Source organism: Branchiostoma floridae, chromosome 16 (assembly GCF_000003815.2).
Source record: "Branchiostoma floridae strain S238N-H82 chromosome 16, Bfl_VNyyK, whole genome shotgun sequence".
NCBI lineage: Eukaryota > Metazoa > Chordata > Leptocardii > Amphioxiformes > Branchiostomatidae > Branchiostoma > Branchiostoma floridae.
The window spans coordinates 11,106,351-11,127,141 of NC_049994.1; the positions used below are offsets into that span (position 1 = coordinate 11,106,351).

General features: G+C 41.9%; 3 protein-coding genes across 12 annotated transcripts; 1 reads left to right on the forward strand and 2 right to left on the reverse strand.

The window, feature by feature from the left end:
• The first annotated feature begins 2,097 nt into the window (after positions 1–2,097).
• On the forward strand, positions 2,098–6,633 carry LOC118403080 (zinc finger protein 226-like). The gene is made up of 2 exons (XM_035801520.1): positions 2,098–2,347; positions 2,948–6,633. The coding sequence occupies exons 1-2, from the start codon at positions 2,248–2,250 to the stop codon at positions 6,139–6,141; spliced, it is 3,294 nt and encodes a 1,097-aa protein (XP_035657413.1). The 5' UTR covers positions 2,098–2,247; the 3' UTR covers positions 6,142–6,633.
• Positions 6,634–7,415: 782 nt separating this feature from the next.
• Positions 7,416–8,967, reverse strand: LOC118403082 (olfactory receptor 6C3-like). The gene has a single exon (XM_035801523.1). It carries the CDS (start codon positions 8,688–8,690, stop codon positions 7,557–7,559), a length of 1,134 nt encoding a protein of 377 aa, XP_035657416.1. The 5' UTR covers positions 8,691–8,967; the 3' UTR covers positions 7,416–7,556.
• A 3,042-nt stretch (positions 8,968–12,009) lies between these two features.
• Positions 12,010–20,465, reverse strand: LOC118403151 (myosin, essential light chain). Of its 10 annotated transcripts, none has more exons than XR_004829600.1 (10): positions 20,330–20,465; positions 19,764–19,791; positions 17,750–17,884; positions 17,065–17,232; positions 16,520–16,606; positions 15,821–15,851; positions 14,836–14,871; positions 14,087–14,120; positions 12,852–12,881; positions 12,014–12,491 (listed from the first exon to the last, which is right to left on the reverse strand). XR_004829600.1 is itself a non-coding variant. In XM_035801671.1 (8 exons), exons 1-6 carry the CDS (start codon positions 20,330–20,332, stop codon positions 14,843–14,845), a joined length of 450 nt encoding a protein of 149 aa, XP_035657564.1. In that variant the 5' UTR covers positions 20,333–20,465; the 3' UTR covers positions 12,011–12,491; positions 12,852–12,881; positions 14,836–14,842. The 10 variants fall into 10 exon arrangements, 5 of the variants coding, with proteins under 5 accessions (XP_035657564.1, XP_035657562.1, XP_035657563.1 ...); XR_004829602.1 differs by having other exon boundaries at positions 15,817–15,851; XR_004829603.1 differs by lacking the exon at positions 14,087–14,120 and having other exon boundaries at positions 12,010–12,491.
• Positions 20,466–20,791: the final 326 nt, after the last annotated feature.

Sequence of the window (20,791 nt, forward strand, 5' to 3'; positions counted from 1 at the left end):
CCTAACCTTAACCCTAACCCTAACCCTAGCGGTTAGTGCTTAAGTCATATCCCTTACGGTGTTACACCCGAATTTCTAAACGGTTTGCAGATTACTTCTCTGTACCAAGATACACTTTTCAATAATACCAAGTTTGACCGACTAGAATACACTCTTAGCCATATTGCATCTAAGCACTACCCTAACCCCAACCTTAACCCTATTCCTAACCCTAGCGGTTAGTGCTTAAGTCATATCTCGGGATGTAAACACCCGATTTCAAAACTATTTGCAGATTACAACTCTGTACCAAGATACCTTTTCAATGATACCAAGTTTGACCGTCTAGAATACACTCTTAGCCATATTGCATCTAAGCACTACCCTAACCCTAACCTTAACCCTAACCCTAACCCTAGCGGTTAGTGCTTAAGTCATATCTCGGGATGTAAACACCCGATTTGTAAACGGTTTGCAGATTATAACTCTGTACCAAGATACCTTTTCAATGATACCAAGTTTGACCGACTAGAATACACTCTTAGCCATATTGCATCTAAGCACTACCCTAACCCCAACCTTAACCCTAACCCTAACCCTAGCGGTTAGTGCTTAAGTCATATCTCGGGAAGTAAACACCCGATTTCAAAACCGTTTGCAGATTACAACTTGTACCAAGATACCTCTTCAATGATACCAAGTTTGAGCGTCTAGAATTTTCTCTTAGCCATATGGCATGTAAGCACTACCCTAACCCTAACCTTAACCCTAACCCTAACGCTAGCGGTTAGTGCTTAAGTCATATCTCAGGAAATAAACACCCGATTTCAAAACTGTTTGCAGATTACAACTCTGTACCAAGATACCTTTTCAATGATACCAAGTTTGACCGACTAGAATCCACTCTTAGCCATATTGCATCTAAGCACTACCCTAACCCTAACCTTAACCCTAACCCTAAACCTAGCGGTTAGTGCTTAAGTCATATCTCGGGAAGTAACCACCCGATTTCTAAACGGTTTGCAGATTGCAACTCTGTACCAAGATACCTTTTCAATGATACCAAGTTTGACCGACTAAAATCCACTCTTAGCCATATTGCATCTAAGCACTACCCTAACCCTAACCTTAACCCTAACCCTAATTCTAGCGGTTAGTGCTTAAGTCATATGACCTTTTGACGGAGAAGATGAATAGGATAGATTCCCATTAAGCAACTTACTGTGAATGTCCCTTATACATTTGCCAAGAACAAGAATTTCCTTTCTTGGGGCATTGTCCGTTTGTTTGCCAGTTGGAAATGGAAGATGCATTGATTTATATTTGGGGTATTGGTGGCGATAAAAACTGGAAATGGTCAGATACTTGTTCCCCTAGCGGCTTTCTTTCTCCGTTTGGTTTCGCTATCTGGGAATAAAGATGGATAAGACCGGGCTTGAGTGTTCTTTCAATTCTAAAATATTCTTTCTGCCAAAAGCTGAAAGCGAAACCTCCCTTAACGAACATCAGTGGTATTACATTTTCGCGCTTGTTTATTTTCGTTGTCCCAATTACACGTACTTTTATCTTAATGATTTGCCTTGTTGGACATTGATCGATTGCGTTTATTTTATTGTGATGTTGCAACTGCAATTCAGCCGTTAGGCTGCTAATGTGGCGATATGTTTTTGCTCAATAAACCATTACACAATAAAACTTTGATGAAATTCAATCAGGTCAAAATGTCATTTTATAGTCAATAAACACTCTGGATGGACAGCAAGTTGACACTCCCTGTCAATAAGCAAAAAAAAAAACTGCTGCCGTTGAGTTTTTGCTAGACGGTGTAACGCAAACTCCGCTATCCAGGGCTGTAACTATTCCTCTCCGGTTTGTTCGCTTGTTTCACATAAATGTAACCTGCCAATCATGATTTACAGGAGAAAAACACTAGGAAATCCTCCATATCCTAAATGCAATGTTTGCTGATGTACGTAAACGGCCCGTACATTTCATGTCTGGTCTTGTACTCAACTGACTCGAGTCATTCGACGTTATAGGGTAATCAGGTACGTAAACTCACGCCATCGCTGTTCTTTTCCGGGTCAAAGGTTGACTAACTCATGTTGGCCAATATCGCGAATTTTCTTCCAAGGTCGCTTTCGTTTGCTTGTTGTGCACGCGTGAAAGACTCGACAAGTATCACAATACCCTAAAGTGGTGCAGAAATCTCAGTAGATCGCTCAGATCTGAAGCAGACTGTATTTTTGTTACGTTTTAGGTCCCAAAATGGAGATTTCAAGTAGGAGTGGGGAGGGGGGCAGTCATCATCATCTTATCGTTCCGTGCCAGTACTGCAGGCAGGCGGGAAATATCGCCCAGTTCCGAGGTATGTTTGTTTGTCTTATTTATATCTTAGCGGCTCAACCTATTATTATGCAAGATAACCTTTATACCAGCACATTTAATATTTAAGCAATTATTTTCAAGTTGAAGCCCCATAAATAAAAGTGCATGCATATGGCACATTTATTTCAGAAAACATTGAGGAATCTTTCAAAATTGGTGTCATTCTACTAGTACAGTCCGTAATTGGTAAACTGAGTCCTAGATACACATAGATTCGGATGATATATCCAAATTATATGTAATTCCCTAATCTCCAAACTGAATAAGCATTTTCAAATCAGAATTTTAGGTGCATGTTATGTAGGACTTTCAACATTTGATCACAAGTACTATAGTGTTATGTATTACTGTAAATGCATTTAAGTTTGCATGGGTTTACTTTCACGGTAGCGGGAGAATGGAGTTTTTGTGGTGGTGTTAAGGTAGCTGTAGCGCCATAGACTGCAATCTCATACTAAAATGGAAAATATTTGCGGTGAAGTGGTCACCGCAAAAAACGCCAACTTAAAACCACTGAGAACATTTCAGCATTTACAGTAAGTGTAAATGTGTATGATTTGTTCTATGTTAATTCTTATAGGCTACCATCGGCAGTGTCTTCTTGAGCTATGGCGTGAGGAAGACGCCATTCAGGAAGACACCAGTCAGGAAGATGAAGTTGACATGTACACAGAAGAAAATGAAGAAGAAGACTCCAGTCAGGAAGACACCAGTCAGGAGACAAAAGAAGAGATGAAAAATTCTCCCAATGCGATGGAATTGGATGGGGAGGAAACAGGGACAGATCGGAAGTGTAAAGTGTGTGACAAAACTTATCCTGATTGGACAGCCTTGCAGAGGCACATGCGAGTTCATGCAAAACGTCCCTTTGAATGTAAAATCTGCAAGAAATCTTTCACTTTCAAGACTGGACTTGAGAAACACATGGGGACTCATATGCATGAGGAAGACATATTGACTGATGAGGAAGACATGGGGACTGATGAGGAAGACATGGGGACTCACGAAGAAGACATGGGGACTCATGAGGAAGACATGGGGACTCATGAGGAACAGACTACAAAACAGAAGGAAACTCCTGTTACGTGTAACACAAATTCTTTAAAGACTCATCGTAGGGGGCGTCCAAAGAAACGTACCAGAGTCCGCATCGGAGATAAGCGGGTCAAATGTGAGACGTGTGGCAACACGTTCGCTGAAATGAAATGTTTAATTCGCCATCGTAGGATACACACAGGTGAAAAGCCATATGCATGTACTCAGTGCGACATGAAATTCACCCAAAGCAACGGTCTGATACAACACTTAAGAACTCACACCGGTGAGAGACCTTACCAGTGTGACGTGTGCGGAAAGGCCTTCGCTCAGAAGGGTAACCGAGATAGTCACATGATTGTCCATACTGGAGAAAGGCCATTCTGCTGTCACATGTGCAAGAAGACGTTTAAGTCCTCACAATACTTAAAATATCACATGAACAAGCACACAGGGGAAAAGCCATACCAGTGTGACGTATGCAACATGGCATTTTACTATCCAGAAAACCTTCGGATTCATAAGCTCGGGCACAGCGAAGAGAGGCGTTATATGTGCGACGTATGCGGGATGCGGTTCAAGCGTTCAGACTACCTTAAAGATCACCACAGAAACTTCCATACCGAAGCAGGAAAGCTTAGATTAAAGAAGAAGAGAGAACAACATCGAGAAAACAGGGAGTACAAGTTTGGATGCAGGCCATGCCTGAAACTTTTCTATACCAAGGACTGTTATAAATCACATCTCAAAAGTAAAAAGCACCAGGTTAAGGCTGCAAGACAGGCAGAAATAGACGGGGAATTAAAAGAAGCCTGTGATTCACTTCGTCAGTCAGATCCTGAAGAGAAAATGGAAGACACCTTGTCCGAAAATGTACAACAAGAACCAGATACAGGGACGGAGGAGAGCCAAGATTGTAATAAAGAAGACACAAAGTCTATTATGGAAGACAACATGTCTGAAAATATAGAACAAGTACCAGTTACAGGGACAGAGGAGACACAAGATTCTGACAAAGAAGACACAAAGTCTATTATGAAAGACACCATGTCTGAAAATGTACAACAGGAACTAGATAAAGGGACAGAGGAGAGACAAGATTCCTACAAAGAAGACACAGAGTCTATTCTGGAAGACACCATGTCTGAAAATGTACAGCATAACCCAAATAAAGGGACAGAGGAGAGCCAAGATTCCAACAAAGACACCGAGTCAATTATGGAAAATACCATGTCTGAAAATGTACAACAACAACAAGATAATGGGACAGAGGAGAGCCAAGATTCTGACAAAGAAGACACAGACTTTATTGTGGAAGATACCATGTCCGAAAATGTACAAGACCCAGATAAAGTGACAGAGGAGAGCCAAGATTCCAACAAAGAAGACACTGAGTCTATTATGGAAGACACCATGTCTGAAAATGTACAACAAGTACCAGTTACAGGGACAGAAGAGAGCCAAGATTCTGACAAAGAAGACACAGAGTCTATTAGGGAAGACACCTTGTCTGAAAATGCACAACAAGAACCAGATCAAGGGACAGAGGAGAGCCAAGGTTCTGATGAAGAAGACACAGAGTCTATTATGGAAGACACCTTGTCTGAAAATGTACAACAAGAACCGGATATAGGGACAGAGGAGAGCCAAGAGTCCAACAAAGAAGACACAGAGTCTATTAGGGAAAACACTATGTCTGAAAATGTACAAGAAGAACCAGACAAAGGGACAGAGGAGAGACAAGATTCCAACAAAGAAGACACAGAAGATTTAAGCTGCAAGGTGTGCTTAAAATCTTTCCCTGTCCAAAAAGCCTTGGAGAGACACATGCGAGTTCACTCCAACTGCAGTTTCATGTGTTACCGATGTGGAAAATCCTTTGTGTATAAGAGTGGTCTAGAAAAACACATGGACAAACATGCTGACATCGTCACCTACACTTGTAAAACTTGCGGCGAAACATTTGATACTGAGAAATACTTAAAGGAGCATAGTAAGTCTCATAGAGAAAAGGCACCGTTCACTTGCAAGACGTGTGGTAAAGTCTTAACGACTAAATTTGGGCTTACACAGCACATGTTCACCCACGGCAATGTCAGACCCTATCAGTGTTCGTTCTGTGATCGGAGTTTCATACAAGCGAGTGTGCTGAAGGCCCACCTGAGACGACACACTGGTGAGAGACCATATAAGTGCCCGCACTGCCAGAAGGGGTTTTGCCAATTGTCTGGTTTGAAAGCGCATGTCCCTACCCACAGTGGGAAGAAGGAATTTACCTGTGAAGTCTGCAAAAAGCAGTTCGGAACACAGAAAGGCTTGAAAAAACACCGTCAAACTCACTCAAAGGAGAAACCCTTTCAATGTGGGTTATGTGACGCAAAGTTTATCATGCGGCAAAATCTACAGAGTCATGTGAAGCACATGCATACTGCTCGAACACCTTTCACATGTGATGTGTGTGGTAAGAAGTACATGACTAAATCAAGTTTGAAGGTACACATGCTACACGTGCATATAGAACCAGACAGGATTTACACATGCCAGGTTTGTAGTAAGACCTTTCGCGACAAGTACTACCTCAGTCAACATGCAAAGAAGCATGATGACAATCGCGAGTACAAGTTTGGGTGTCGCCTGTGTCAGAAACTCTTCTATGACAGACAGCTTTACAACTATCATATGAAGAGTAAGAAGCACCTGAAACGTGTGGCCGCCACAGAAGAAAACAAGCCCAACTGAAAATTTCGTCGAAGAATTTTAGAACTTTCAGTTTTTAAAGTTCCTAAGCATTTTATTGTTAAATTCTCCTAATGAAATAGAATTAAGTTTTGCAAAATCATTGCTAGAATCATACTGAGACCTATGTCCTTGTATTGATAAAGTAAAGACTGTTGTATGTAACTAGATTAGAGGTTTGATATTGTATCTCAGTAAAGTATTTCAATCCCTTTTATTTAGTTATGGGAAACTTTAAGAATGTATTGCAGAGTTAAGGGCTTAGGTATACCGTTAGGTACAAATTTTGTTCCTAATTATAACCATTAGGGTTGGTGCTCTCTATTGTCCTTCTAATCTATCAGTGTGGTGATGATAGAAAGACTAGCCGGTGTGTTATGCCAAAGGGCGGTTGTACCGACTATATAGATACAGATATAGATATCAGGCAAAAATAACAGAGCCATTGTTTCAAACCGGTCAACAGTAACGCTATATTAAACAAAAGTGACACAATTTTTTGCCTTTAAAGTTATTGCGCCTTTAAAGTTGATACATACACATTGATGATGATGTACATATATGTGCAAATTTACCCTAGAGGAAGTCCTATATGCTAACTCTTAAGTAAGGGTATGCACTTAGTCTTACAACAAATTTGAATCTAGAAAAAAAGATAAATAAAAGAATCACACAATTGAATAAGTTCAAAATGAAGACTTTGGCTCGCCTTACAAAAGATAAGAACATAAGTTGAACTTGAATGTAGCAAGACTAAGTTGAACTTGAATGTAGCAAGACTATTATAGAAATAATGTTTGACTTGTGTACATGTGTGCATATATTAATCTTGGAACAGTGCCTTATGACAGTCTCTATTCTTCGTTATTTCTTAGCGGATGTCTAAAACATCACACAAACTTCTCCCATACCTGACATTGTTTCTGTAATATACACTATACATAATCAATCCTAACTAGTCAGAACAAAGCAAATATACATTATTGCTCATAGTTTCAATATCCATAGACAGATCGTCGAGAAAAAAGTGCATACAAGTATATATCAATATATAGTGCAAGAACAGGGGTAAAATCATACCTTGCAGCCCTGGCTTTCTACTGTGTCTAGAAAATCATCTTCCCCGTTTTTGTTTGCTGCATTTTCTACTATAGCTAATATTTTTTGTTCGGCACTTTACTGTTCGGCATTGTTCTTCGTACGTTGCTGCCAACGACGGCATGTGACTTTATCCTTTGCCTGGATGTCCGAATTTATCTTATTCCAACGATTTCTTCGTGGTTGTACGAAGTCACGGGCTGGCAGATCCTAGAACTGTGGTACATTCACGTGCGTTTGATACTGTCGACTCCAGACCAACCCCAACGTTTGAAGCCTCGTCGCAACCCCGCATTTCGATCACATGTACCCGCCGCTGACTACTCGGCACTGCCGGGGCCACCGCCGTTGGAGGCCGCCCGCACATCTCTCTCAGACCCCAGAACTGTGGCACATTCACGTGCGTTTGATGCTGTCGAATCCAGACCAACCCCAGCGTTTGAAGCCGAGTCGCAACCCCGCACCTCGATCACATGTACCCGCCGCTGACTAGTCGGCACTGCCGGGGCCACCGCCGTTGGACGCCGCCCACACATCTCTCTCATCGCGCGGCGGAACTCAGGCAACCGGAGGCTGTAGATGATGGGATTCAGCATGGACGACAGAGTCAGGTTGAGAAGAATGGACGCCTTTTCCAAGATCACAACTGCCACAGACGGCTGCTCATCCCTCGCGTTACCTTGTGCCACAGTAACAGTCATAAACAGGGTAGAAACTATTGTGGTAGTCAGGAGTATAGCAAGGGGAGCCATGGTCTTGAAGCCTCTGGTCTTGTAGAATTTCACTGGTCGCTGTTCATCCCTTTCCTGTTGGCGCTTCGCTTCCTTCAAAACGATGAAGTACAGACCGATAATAACCAGCACTGATAAACCCTGTGCAACCATGCCGATGATTCTGATGACAAAAGCAGGTTGAAAAGATCTTGTCTTGGTCAGGCATGAGACGTTATCGCCTGCATCTCTGACTAGGATCAGTGGCAGTGAAGTGCAGATGAAAGAAAATGTGTCAACAAGAACCATGCCTATAGCCAGACGTGATGTGGTGACTTTTGTCTCGTACTGCAGGGGATAACATATGAAATAGTAGATGTCTATAGCCATCAGGAGATAGATACCGTATTTTGACAGTGCGACTGCGGAGGTAAATATTCGTACATCCGAACAGGAAATACCGTAAAACCGGCTGTTGCTTTGCATGATGAGATCGAGGTATCTCGGTATTATGACTAGTGCATGGAGGATGTCATTGACGGCAAGGTGGCATCTTAAGAAGTAGCGAGGCTGTCGGAGATATTCCTTTCTGCACACAAGGAGAATAATAAGCAAGTTGGCGGCTACTATCACGATAAGACTGATGACAAGGTAGGCTGTCTGGAGGCCCTGAGAAGCTGGACCGAGAGAAACCGCGATGTCCGCATCGTCACTGTCCTGGGAGCCGTCTTGCTGATCCCCCATCTCAGAGGCAGGTATCGTAGAAAACGTTTCACGTTCTGGTGTCTTCGAAATAAATTTTTTTCTAAATGCCAGCAAACAGAAGATGTGGAAAACCAGGTTCTGTAGCGCATGTGCGTACCGATTGGCTATTCAGATTTGGCTGTATGAATTCCTTATTTCTCCTACTGCAAATTAGCTTCAATTCTTGTGCACTATAGTAAATTATATTGCTTGTTCTGCGTGGCTACTGTCAGAAAAATATGTCATGAATGCGCTGTCGCGTAGCGGTTATAGAAAATCGTGGTCCATTGTTACAAGTGTGTGCTGATTTGCGTCAATTAGGACACACTTGGGTATCAATCACTCACGTTTGTGAAGAACGTTTGAAAGAAAATGATTTTCATTCTCTATGAAAGTTCTATTTGGAGGTTCTTTAGGTGGGTACAAATTATGCATTCCGGTCGTTGAAGCTCTTATAAGAGCCTTCTGCAGTTGAAAATCAGTTTCCAATTCTTTGCCGTTGTAACATTTTTCATGATCCATACTGCCATATATTTGTAGTTGAAACATTGCTTTACGTATTCGTTTTGGTTTCTTTCCAACTCCCCAAAAAGTTGTGAAACGCTCGGAAATGGTGTCGAGCTAGCTAACGCTATTATAGGGAGAATAATTTTCCAGGGGAGTTTTACTATCAGAGGAGTTTATCTGCTTCGCCGGAGGGTAATATTTACCGTAGCTTGGACTAACTCCCCTGGCCAATTTCCCGATACCCTCACCCCTGTAGGAAGGAGGCTTGTGTCGGGCTGAAAACGTTTTGGCGATGACCGTTCGAAATTAGCCCCCACCTCTAATTCCAGCTCAAAAAAGAACATACAAGAAACAGTCATGGCTTCAAATACCAGAGTTATCAACCTAGGATTGATGTGTTCAAAAATTCGTACTTTCCCAGAACTATCGTTGAGTGGAATTTGTTATCACCAAGTATAGTAGGATAGTTTTAAAGAACGCTTGCAGATGGATGTGCAAAAGTTAGGTGTGACGGGTCGTTCGGTGTAATATATAACCAGCTGCTGCCGCGCCGCGTGCCTGCGAAGCTGGTGTGTTACGCCGAACGGCGGTTATACCGGCTATATACGAGGGTGCTTCAAAAAGTAATATCACTAGTTTTATAACAGGCTCATTTTTTCCTCGAATGAGATTAAACTTGGCACAAAGGTAAAGGCATATATTCTCTTGAGATCAAAATATCTCAATTTGTTGTTACAATTTTTATGAGCAACTGAGTTGATTTCAAGATAACCATACCCCTGGAAGTTTGTCAGAAGATCAGTTCCTCTAGATCTGACCCTTTTATAACTACTGTAGGAAGCCGAAATTTCATCTGTATGATAACAAATGTCTCTATAGGTTACATGCTAATTTTCATATCTAAACTTCCAATGGTTCATCTTTTACAGCTGCTAGAAAGGAGCGAGTTACTATATTACAGGCAGTTTGATTAATAGCCAAATACGTGGTTTATTTATCAAAGGTTTTGTAGACTAATTTTCCATCAACCAAAAGATACGAAACTTGGCACAGTTATTGATTGTCTCAAGACCAAGAAGTGTGCAAAGTTTGATTTCTTTCTGTTTATCTAAAAGTCCACTACAGAAACATTAATCAGCCCACCCCTGGTTAACGACACTAATGACCGGGGTCATACATCACTTCACCCAAGGAACGAAAAAAGAAAACATGATTGAATTTCAAAGATTAAAATTAGTATGTGCCTTATGAAGAAATAGATCTTGATACATGTGCAATTTCAGCTTCATACAATAGCTTCGAGTGAGTCAAGGGCATTATCAATTGCACATAAATTGAACCTCTGATTTCTTTCGACGGGATAACAAGGGTGTGGTCAGCTAGAACTCAAGTCGGTCACTCATAAAAATGTGAACAACAAAGTGAGCTATATCAATCTCAAAAGGAGATATGGCTTTACTTTTGTGTCAAATTTCAACTCATTCGATGAAAAAATGAGCCTGTTATGAAACTAATGACATTACTTTTTGAAGCACCCTCGTAGATACAGATACAGATACAGACCAGGCCTCCCTAGGGGGTACAGACAGTAGAATTCGGCGATAAAAAGCCGACAAATTTGAGAGTCAGTCCGTTAATATTCCCCCTACGTAGGAAAACTTCCCTGGCATGGCAATCAGCGTAGTCACGAGAGGGAAAATCGGGGTGGCGCGTCCGCAGGCGATGCCCTTGGTGCTGAAATGGGAATCCCTAACCCACGCTATGCGGGCTAAAGTTTGTGTGCTATGCCGCCCCAATGCAGTGGAAAAGAAGCGATAGAGGTGTCCCGATGTGGTTTGGTAAGCTCGGACCCGCTCCAATAAATCTCAATTATTGTAATTTTACTTTCAAACCACAGCGTGTTCATAGCAACAATGGAAACACTAATAAAGTAATTTATCGAATAAAGAATTCCATATAAAGGCGCACGGGCAGTTGTTACAGATGTTGTATCCACATGCCAACATGTCTTCTTCGACGTCAATACATTCCCTGAACAGTCATGCGATAGTAGTAACCAAGTTGTATATTACATAGCAGTAACCAAGTTGTATACTACATAGTAGTACTTAACCAAGTTGTATACTACTTTGCCGAACATACGACCTGATCACCGATTGTTCTGACCATGAATTAAAGCTGATTGGAGGCAGGAGATACCAATGATGCACTTAATTGTACCCTTTCTCCTGTGCGGATGAACGAATAGTTAGCACTGCATGTCGTGCTGTCGACATTCGGATTACGGTACCAATTTCCTTATGGCTACATACATCTGCTATTTCATATATGTTATGCCCTGCAGTATGAAACCAAGGCCACCATACACATAAACACTTATTATTCATATCGTATGCTAAATTGTACGTTGGTTTCAGTACCATTGATACTTTTTAATGATAGACCGAAACAAATACAAGAGCGTTGACTGCGTGAGTATCAGTCTGTTGCATTCGAAGTTGCTCTATTTGTTCAGACCTTAGTCGATAATTGCTGTATCAGTAGCAGGGTATATCATTACAGTGAAGGGTTGCTATCCCTTCCCCTTTATCGTGCTCGAGCTGGAACACGGGACCCCTTTTTACGCCCCCTCCAAAATTTTGGTTAAAGGCCCGAGCGAAATAACTTTCTCAGGATTGAACCATGAGCTCTACCGTGAGGCTGCTATCAGTTGAGCTACAGGGACGACCAAATTGTTCCATTACTTATAAGTGTATATAAAGTTTATATTTATACCTTATAGAATACCTTTACAGAATAACCAAGGCTCGCAGTTGTTCCAAACCCAGTACTTTATTGAACATAGAAAGGGAACAAAGGTAACAAAATTCACAGTCGATCGGGGGACACATAAAGGCACATGCACACCAAAGTAAGGTCGAATGCTACAATAATCTGCGAATATTTGTTACATTTACATTTTACACATTTTAGAAAAGAGTTGTTATGGCGTGCCCCAGAACCGTCGAAGAAAACGCTGACGTCACCCTAGGTAAAATCAGAGCTGGAAATGCTAAAGACATGCGCACTGAACGCCGTTTGGTGACCCCGCGAGTTTTCAAGAGTTCTGGGCATGCGTCGTGGACGCAAGTGAGCTATCTTCTAAAGGCAGCCGTTGAAACACGTGATGGTCCTTCGTTGCATCTGATTGAACTTCTTTGTTTTTTTTCCTCGGCAAACATAAATAGCTCTAACTATACATGGTGTTCCTGGATGTTATCAAACACCTTCCTCTTCCTCTCCTCACGCGGATATCTGGAAAACAAAATGAGAAAAAAGTCTTAGTTTCAATACAAAATACAATAATGTTATTTCACAAGTAACCTTGATCCCAAGTAGGCCGATCCTGACTGTCCATCACAATTAGTAGTTCAACCAAGGACGGCATGGGAATAAGCGGTCCGACCAATGAGATTGAGAGACAGGATTGGTCTGGACGATGACGTATCCAAAATGACTAGTTACCTGGCAACCATTTCTTAGCAACCGTGGAGCAACATTGACTATATACTTGACACAGCCACTAACTCAATACTTTCTGGGGTTTTATCATATCTTTCACATGGCGTATTTCAAATGTCACCTACAACAACGTAAACATGAATGTCGACGTACCTTAACCAGTCAGGATGTACTTGACGAACTCTGTTGGGAGATAGAATGGAAAAACTGTCAGACCCTGCCATTGGTGAAATAAGCTACGTTCGACAAGTTCCTCCAATCAGAGCCGAAATGCTGACGTCATAGTCAGTCGTGCACACCTGTGCACTGCTTTTCATGACGCATTATTTTATCAGTGAAATGGCCGAAATGTGATGTATATTGACAAGGATGATTGTATGAATACAAAATGGTCGACATGGTTGGCGTAGTTGTCATAGCGACGGTTACCATGGTGGCAATGAAGGGGACCTTGGTAACTTCGGGAAAGGCCATTGCACTTCGAAGGGGGTAAGAATACTAAAGATTCTTTCGACCCTCTACGATGCAATGATGACCTATCGCTCAAGTTAAAACAGGTGTCCCCAAGAATGCCATGTCTCATACGTAACTTTTTGTAGCTCTTTTTTCATATTTCAGTTCCTGAACGTTTTGAGTGACAGTTTTGTAGTTTTGTAGACATTTTCAATTGCCGTTGCATCACTAAGTATCTTTCGGAGGTTCTCATGTAGTTAGTAATAGTCTGAGTCGTGCGTTGGGAAGCATTAATTGAGATGCTCGAGGAGATTCGGGTGAAAGAACGAAGAAAAGATCCGTGCCAAAGACGAGGGAGAACAGAAAGGCTTTGAACGAGATATATAATTGGATGCAGACAAGACTTTGTGAACAGACGTAATACAGTGAAAGCATAGGGCTTGTAGCAATTTGTTCGTCATGCGGACACAATGTACAGGGAACTAGAAGCATTGGGGTGGGCTTTGGGCTTGTCAAGATGCATATGCTCAGTTACAGTCACGCAGAATCTCGTTCACCAATTGAAGTCAAGAAAAAGAAGTTTATATTTCTTGTCAAGAAAAACAGAGAAAGGCAAAACAGCCGACGGATTTTGAGACGTGGATTTTGTACTCTCTATGTTCCCGAGATTCTGCGTGACTTCGCACGACGTCACTACCGTTATCACCTCCTTATTACGTGACACAACACTATCTACAGAAACTTTAGTATTTTTCAATAGCCAAAGAAAATAGACGTAACGAAACAATGATGACGTGAACAGACAAACGAGATTCTGCGAGACTGTACGAGACTTGGACAGACTTGAGAACACTGTCTCACGCGCACGGGACTGAGGGCAAAGGGAGTAACGAGTAACATTTGAGCACAGTCCAGTCAGAAATGAGTGTACGTACTAAAGAGTCTCTGTGAGAGCGTAACTGATGAATTCTGTAAGAACACGAAGCAGTTGAAATGTCAGTATAAGTTTAAAGAACAATGGAAAGGTGAGGAATGTAGAAGATTGGACAAATCTCTCATATCATATGAATTTTGTCTTTTCCATTGGTGGCTTTCCAAAAGTTTTAAACACCACGATAATCTATTTAGGTAGATTTGTCCAATCTCTATCAAAGATAGAAAGCACATCAAAGAGTGTTCTTAAAAGGACCAACAAGGTATAGAAAGGCAAGGTTAATTCATGGCATGGTAAGAGCAGAAGAGCATGAATGTTTCCAGGCAGGGATGGTCCAAGCAAAGATAATGGATGAAAAGAGATTAATGAGAAGTATGGTGATGATGATGAATGGAAGGTAGAAGTTGGGAAAGGGATACAACTTAGAAGGTTAATGCAGATATAAAGAGATAGAGAGGAGACAGGAAAGTCATGATGTATATGTGGCATAATGCATACAAAGTTTCAAGTTGCTTTTTACGCAGTAAGAAAAAATATGTTGAAAGCGATAAGCTACATAATATTATCTGTAGCGAGAATAATAGGAAAAGAGGAGGTGTTAGACAATGTTAATAGCGATCCAATAGTAAGACCGTTTCACACTGAGGATGCTTGGCGGAGTGATACGGGAAAGTTACTTTTCTTTAGTTCAGGTAAGAGGGATTCTGAAAGCCTAAAGAGTGAAACACGTAATGTGCATGGTATGGTTACCTATGGTCTAGCCCTCCAAGGCAAAGCGAGAGAAAGCTGTGTGAGTTGAAAACAGAAGAATTCGTTAAAAGGTGTTCGATGGTAACAGAGTTGACAGGAAATACAAACGTCGTAACGTCGATATGCCGTCAGGCCCTTCTGTTTGTTTTAATGAGCTTAGGGGAAAAGTGGTAAAGAGCATTTAGCAGAACAGGTGTCGAGTTGGTAGGGATGTGGTCGTTTTCGTCGCTTGTCAACGGTAGAACAATGCAATATGTTATAGTCTTCATCATTGGTAGGGTTGAGCATCTTTGTACTGGTTTGCCACTAGCAGATATGGGAACAATGCGTTACGTTATCGCAATGCTTCTAAAATACTACATATGGGATCTTATAGCAGCAATGGAAAGGAACATTGAAGGCATCCAAAACTTTTTTTTACAAATTCTGATTCATACATATCGTATCTGAATTTCGCGTGGATTTGTTGAAAGGTTTTGGAGGCCTGCATTGTGTGTTTTTTTTGGAAAAAGGTAGAGTCAGCTGCGCTAGGGATGAAAAAAGGTTTTTATCCAGCAGAAAGGCTAATTTACACTTAGGAGCAGTGCAAATTCAGTTGGAGGGAATAGCGCTGGAAGAGAAAGCAAAATTAGAGTTTAGGAAAATATATCACAAGATATAGAGGGAGAGGGGGCGCCAAGCTTGTTGGTGTCTTCGTATGGTGCTTCGATAGTCCAAGTAACGCGCAGAGGGGTGGGGGGTGGGGGATGTCGCATCGCTATGACAAGCGTTTGCCAACCATTTATACCATTTTTTTTACAAGATGTACTACTCATTTATGAACAAGTTGCAGCCGAAGAGTATCGTTGAGGAGGTTGAAAGTGAAAGTAACTTGCAACATGGAATCTTAGAAAGCAAGAAGACAAAGAACGGAGACTCAACCTGATTTAAGCAGTGATAGAAAGGAGGAAAGATTGAACAACAGGAAGGATGGAGGGTTACCTACACTTAACCAAGCATGAGGTACTTTGCGAAGGCTGAGAAGGAAGGAAGGTTTAAGGAGAAAAAAGACGTAAGTGATATGAAGTGATTGACTGAAAGTGAAGACATTGGCATATGACTGAAAACACTTTGCGGGAATCTATGAATGACATGAGCGACACTTTAATTTTAACAAACATGTTCATTGCAAACCTTAAATTAGCACAAGTACATATTTTACAGTGTATACCATAACTCATGCATAAAACATTACATGCATTATAACATGCATAAGAGTGATAAAAATCTTATGATTTTTTTTAGAAACGAGACAATTGTGTAGCTAGAAAGTCGTAAGCTTCTTTACACATTGCGACAGAAAACAACGATACAAATATTCATACAATTCCGATTCCCTTGCAACCTCTGCTATTCAAATATCCCTTTTAGAAATCATGTGCTGTAATTTGACACGACTCTAAATTTGGGCTGGTTATTTCAGTCCAGGAATTTCTGTTGACGTAGAGAGTAGCGACTACATCTAGACACTAGACATGCTCTATAATATATACTCAACTCTTGAATCCATACTTGTAGTTAAACGAGTTTCCATGAGATCTTTGTTTGACTCTCTAAATCTAAATCTACGCTGATTATCTGTGACATTGGAAACTCCGAGCTGAGTTACTGAGTTAGATAACTAAGTTATTAACTAGGTACGTACTGTCGTAGTTGACATTGCCCTCAGCATCCTCCTGTCCGCCACCGCCAGCCATCAACTCATCAACCTGGGCCTCAGTCAGCTTCTCACCTGCGGGTTAGCGACAAGTTAACTACAAGTTAACTACAAGTTAACGACAAGCTAATTTTTACAGAGAGGGGTTGCTAGTACCTCCTCGAACACGGGACCCCCATTTTACATTCCTAAATGCGAAATACGGGTAAAGCCCCAACCGAGATGCTATTCCCAATGTATTGAACCAGGGTCTCCCAGTTAGACCTACGTCACATTTCCAAACCGGGGCCCGGCGGGCAGCTTTTGGAGACGCCAAATTAACAATAAGTAAAGAGTATAGTCTTGGGTATTATTTTGTGTATATTACGTATACATTTCTCTTTTTCGTTTTCAAAAACATCCCGACCGGGCCCGGGTTTGGAATGTGACCTTAGCCTTACCGACTGATTGAAATCACGACCTCAACTGTGAGGCTGCTACCAGTTGAGCTACAGCGACATCCGACATGACATGCGCACTGTAAGAAAACGAACCTAGCGTGGCCAACACGTGACGCAGCTCGGCTCCACTGATCAGGCCGGTGCCCTCCTTGTCGAACAGCTTCAGGCCCTCAAAGAAGTCCTCGTACGATCCAACCTCACCCTGACCAAGGACCTGCTTGTGGATGGCCAGGTAGTCATCGAAGCTGAGCCTCTTGCCCTCTGTGGGAGATGGAGATAAATTGTTTAGAATCGGATCACAACTTTAGATGCTAAACCGTTACGCCAAAAGGATGAAAGCTGTTTAGCATGGCCAGTTAAGCAGTCCTTGAACCTCACTGTTACACCGCTACAAGTTTTAAGTCTGCCAGCGTTTGGGGCGAAATAAAGACTTTAACGCCATTCATAAACCAGACGTATAGAATGACATTGCTACTATAGTGAATTTACATGCCATCCAGTGTGTCTAAAGGAAACGCTAGTATTTCGGCTGTAATCGCTCGTCTGTGGCGTCATTACAACTTTTTCAAAATTAAACATGCACTGCACTAACATTCACGTCTTTAACGTGAAAATGGTATGAATCTGTAATGTTGATAAATGGGCTACGCACACTTGGTCATTCCTACTCGTCTCGATAGAGAGTGTTGGGGTCTTTTGTAACAAAAGGAAGTTTACGACCCCTCTGTACATGTTTGATTTATGGAGATTAGAGAAAAAGGACATTTTAGCTCCTTACCGTTCGCCTTCGCGATCTTCTCGACCTCCGCGTTGCTGGGGTTCAGGCCGAAAGACCTCAAGACATCGCCCAGCTGTGCACCGTCGATCTTGCCATCACCCTTGTTGTCAAACAGGGGGAATCCATCCTTCATCTCTGCAAAGCAATTAGAAAACAATAGGGGGCGTGAGTGAACGGACAATTGTATGCCATTTAGCCGAATTGGGGATCTGTACCTTGTAATAACGTAAAGCGAGTCAATTACGTTGAACTGCAGGTAAGTTGTGGAAATTTCGCAGATCAAATTAAGTAGATCCCACTACTTTATAATTATGATTTCAAATCTGAAACGAATTAGTCGTCTCATTTTCTTATGACATACGCCATACGCTTTATTGGTATACGTATCAGAATATTGAATTAGATCGTAAATGTTGCTCGTATTTAACAAGATATTTACATATTATGTATTATTTACTGGTCTGTATTGTACAGCAATCCATGTTTCCTTTTTAGCAGATTTTTCTCTGGTGAAGCAGAAATCCTAACAAGTATGCAAGTATTAGCAAAGTCAGAATTAAATATCTCTACCCGTCGAAATATAATATCGGCAAATACATTCCTTCCCCTACATAGTTTCTACGCTTGTCAAGTTGATAAAAATAGTCCACCGAGCGCTCTCGAGTTCAAGCCTCGCTGGCTATGCTGACGTAACCAAAAAAGGGGTACCCTAACAGCTGACATAATTCCTGAACGCGCAATTTGACACCCCGCCACCCCAAAATAGTTTCCCGTCTCTGATTACTTTTAATACTTGCAGTGACATTTTGTGTAAAGAGTGGCCGATAAGACGGGCAAAGTCTGGCCGTCAGAAGTTCCTTCACGTACGATATTCCAATGTCACAAGGACACTTACACTAGCCTGGTTCTCACTATCAGAAGATAATAACTCACAATCGCTATGCAAGCCAGAACGCACAACTACTAACTAACAAGGATACTGCCCTATAATCTCGCTTTTCAAGGCACGCATTAGTTTTTAGTTTTTATCTCTTCAAGGATTCTTCCTCATAATTCTTTATCATTTCTCAGACAACACGACTACCCTTGAAATTACCGAAGGGCAAACAGGAGGTTTACATACTTTCGTTTTTCCCATGCATACCACAAAAGGTGCATTTAGTTGTACCCCTCCCCCCTACGCCACACTGCAACTAATCGCACAGTTGTGTATCTCGTCTTTAAGTAATCACAGCCGTTATCACCGACATTTTGCATTGACAAGGCGCCAAGTGGGTATACAGTAGGCAATGTAGGACAGCCAAGGAAGCTCTTCTAATAACTGACTGTCCTTATTTGGAGACGGGCCAGTCTGAGCTAGGTGATACCCTCCGAATGTTTGTCTATTTAAAGAACGGCTCCATCCCCCCCACATTAGCACCCCTCCTAAACAAACTCGCCTTGCTTTGCCCCTGGTTTCGGCTGACACAATTCCAACAAGCCCTACCTCCCATTAAAACTCTAGTTGTAATATCACTTTTGCAATGATAGCCACTTCGCTGCAATGAAGCACGTAGGATGGGAAACTTTTTCCATCTCTGGTCCCTCCAAACAAGGTCAGCTACTCCCCCCATCCATATCTCACATTGCCAAAATTCTTCCTCAAGAAAGAACGTGGTACCCCAAGGCTTTCTCCTCCGATAGATATCCTTGGCTCGTTCTCTAAGGAAACTTGGACCAGTTGGCAGCCTTGCTTTCCCGTCTGTTTCGTCTCGTAGGTAAAGAGTTTCGTACTCACCAAAAACGATGTTGTTCCAACAACGTAATCGTTGAAGGTCATTTGAGCATACCATGTCCACACAAACATTCTTGTCACCATCGGACCCAGCTCACAACACATTCCAACCAAGATCTAACTGTACGCCTCGCTAGATGTGGGAAATCGTATGTCCTAGCCAAGTCTTCCTAAATGGGTGCATCTGTTGTGCACTTTTCAGACGAGAAGCGTGTGCGAAGTTGACAGAGTTGAACTCACCATCAATCATAGACTGCTCGATTTCCGCCTGAGAGGTAAAGAAGGAAAAAGACCGAAAACATACATTAGAAGGTCAGATAATTATGACTCTGTATATCTTTTATTGCATGCTATTAGAATTATAAGACGGCATGCGTTGTTAAATGTATACCTCACATACCAATGTCTTAAGTTACAAGTTAGGTTAGGTGATCGTATGTTCTAGTCGTTCCGTCAACGACATACTTTGACAACATCCTAGCTTTGCACAACGAAACGAAACATTAAAATCGTGCAATGAAATAGCCACAAGGAACGCCACTCAATGTGCTCTATATACACAGTTTATCATGCAAGATTAGGCGCTAGTACGAAGTCAAACTTTATCTGTTTAAACATTGTAAACGGTACCAGCTGCAAGTTCTATCTGTCAGCTTTAAAAGCGTTTCACGTTCCCTTCGCTTGCTCCTAATCTTCCCCCTGTTTTGGAGTTAGCACTCGAAGCATGTCCAATACTTAACGGTCCGAAAGACTATAACAACAAAGAAAGTGTCGTCTGATTCTGAGGTAAGCTGTGTGACACATACCATGGCGATGTCCTTTGTGAGTCTTCGCCTTTCCAGCAGCTAGTGTCCAACGCCAGGAGAGAGTGGGCTGTGGAGGCTTGGGTGACACCCCGCCAGTTTTTATACCTAAAGTCACGTGACGACCACGTGACCAAGAACTTGGAATTTTTCCCGATCACGTGATCGATAAGCCATGGCATTCTTGTGATCACGTGACAGATATGGTTGTAAGGGGTGCTGCTGATTCAGGGCAGGCTGCCAATCAGAAACACTATTACGGGGGCCTACAGTAAGGGAACCAAACGGTTGAGCCAAGCAGCTTCTAGTTTTAGACACAACGGACTGGGAAATTCCGCGGGTGCCAGCAGCGAAGGATATTTTTATTCCACTGTAGCTTGCATGACAATATAGCAGGCGCATCATGTGGTATTGGGTTCAAACTTCAATGTATATCATATGCATGGTGTAGAATCGTTGCAACTT

Coding starts and splice junctions, on each gene's coding strand:
- LOC118403080 (XM_035801520.1), top strand. CDS start 2,248: ATGGAGATTTCAAGTAGGAGTGGGGAGGGGGGCAGTCATCATCATCTT. Junction 2,348..2,947: donor AAATATCGCCCAGTTCCGAG/GTATGTTTGTTT, acceptor TAATTCTTATAG/GCTACCATCGGCAGTGTCTT.
- LOC118403082 (XM_035801523.1), bottom strand. CDS start 8,690: ATGGGGGATCAGCAAGACGGCTCCCAGGACAGTGACGATGCGGACATC.
- LOC118403151 (XM_035801667.1), bottom strand. Junction 17,233..17,749: donor GAAGATCGCGAAGGCGAACG/GTAAGGAGCTAA, acceptor CATCTCCCACAG/AGGGCAAGAGGCTCAGCTTC. Junction 16,607..17,064: donor TCACGTGTTGGCCACGCTAG/GTTCGTTTTCTT, acceptor GCTAACCCGCAG/GTGAGAAGCTGACTGAGGCC.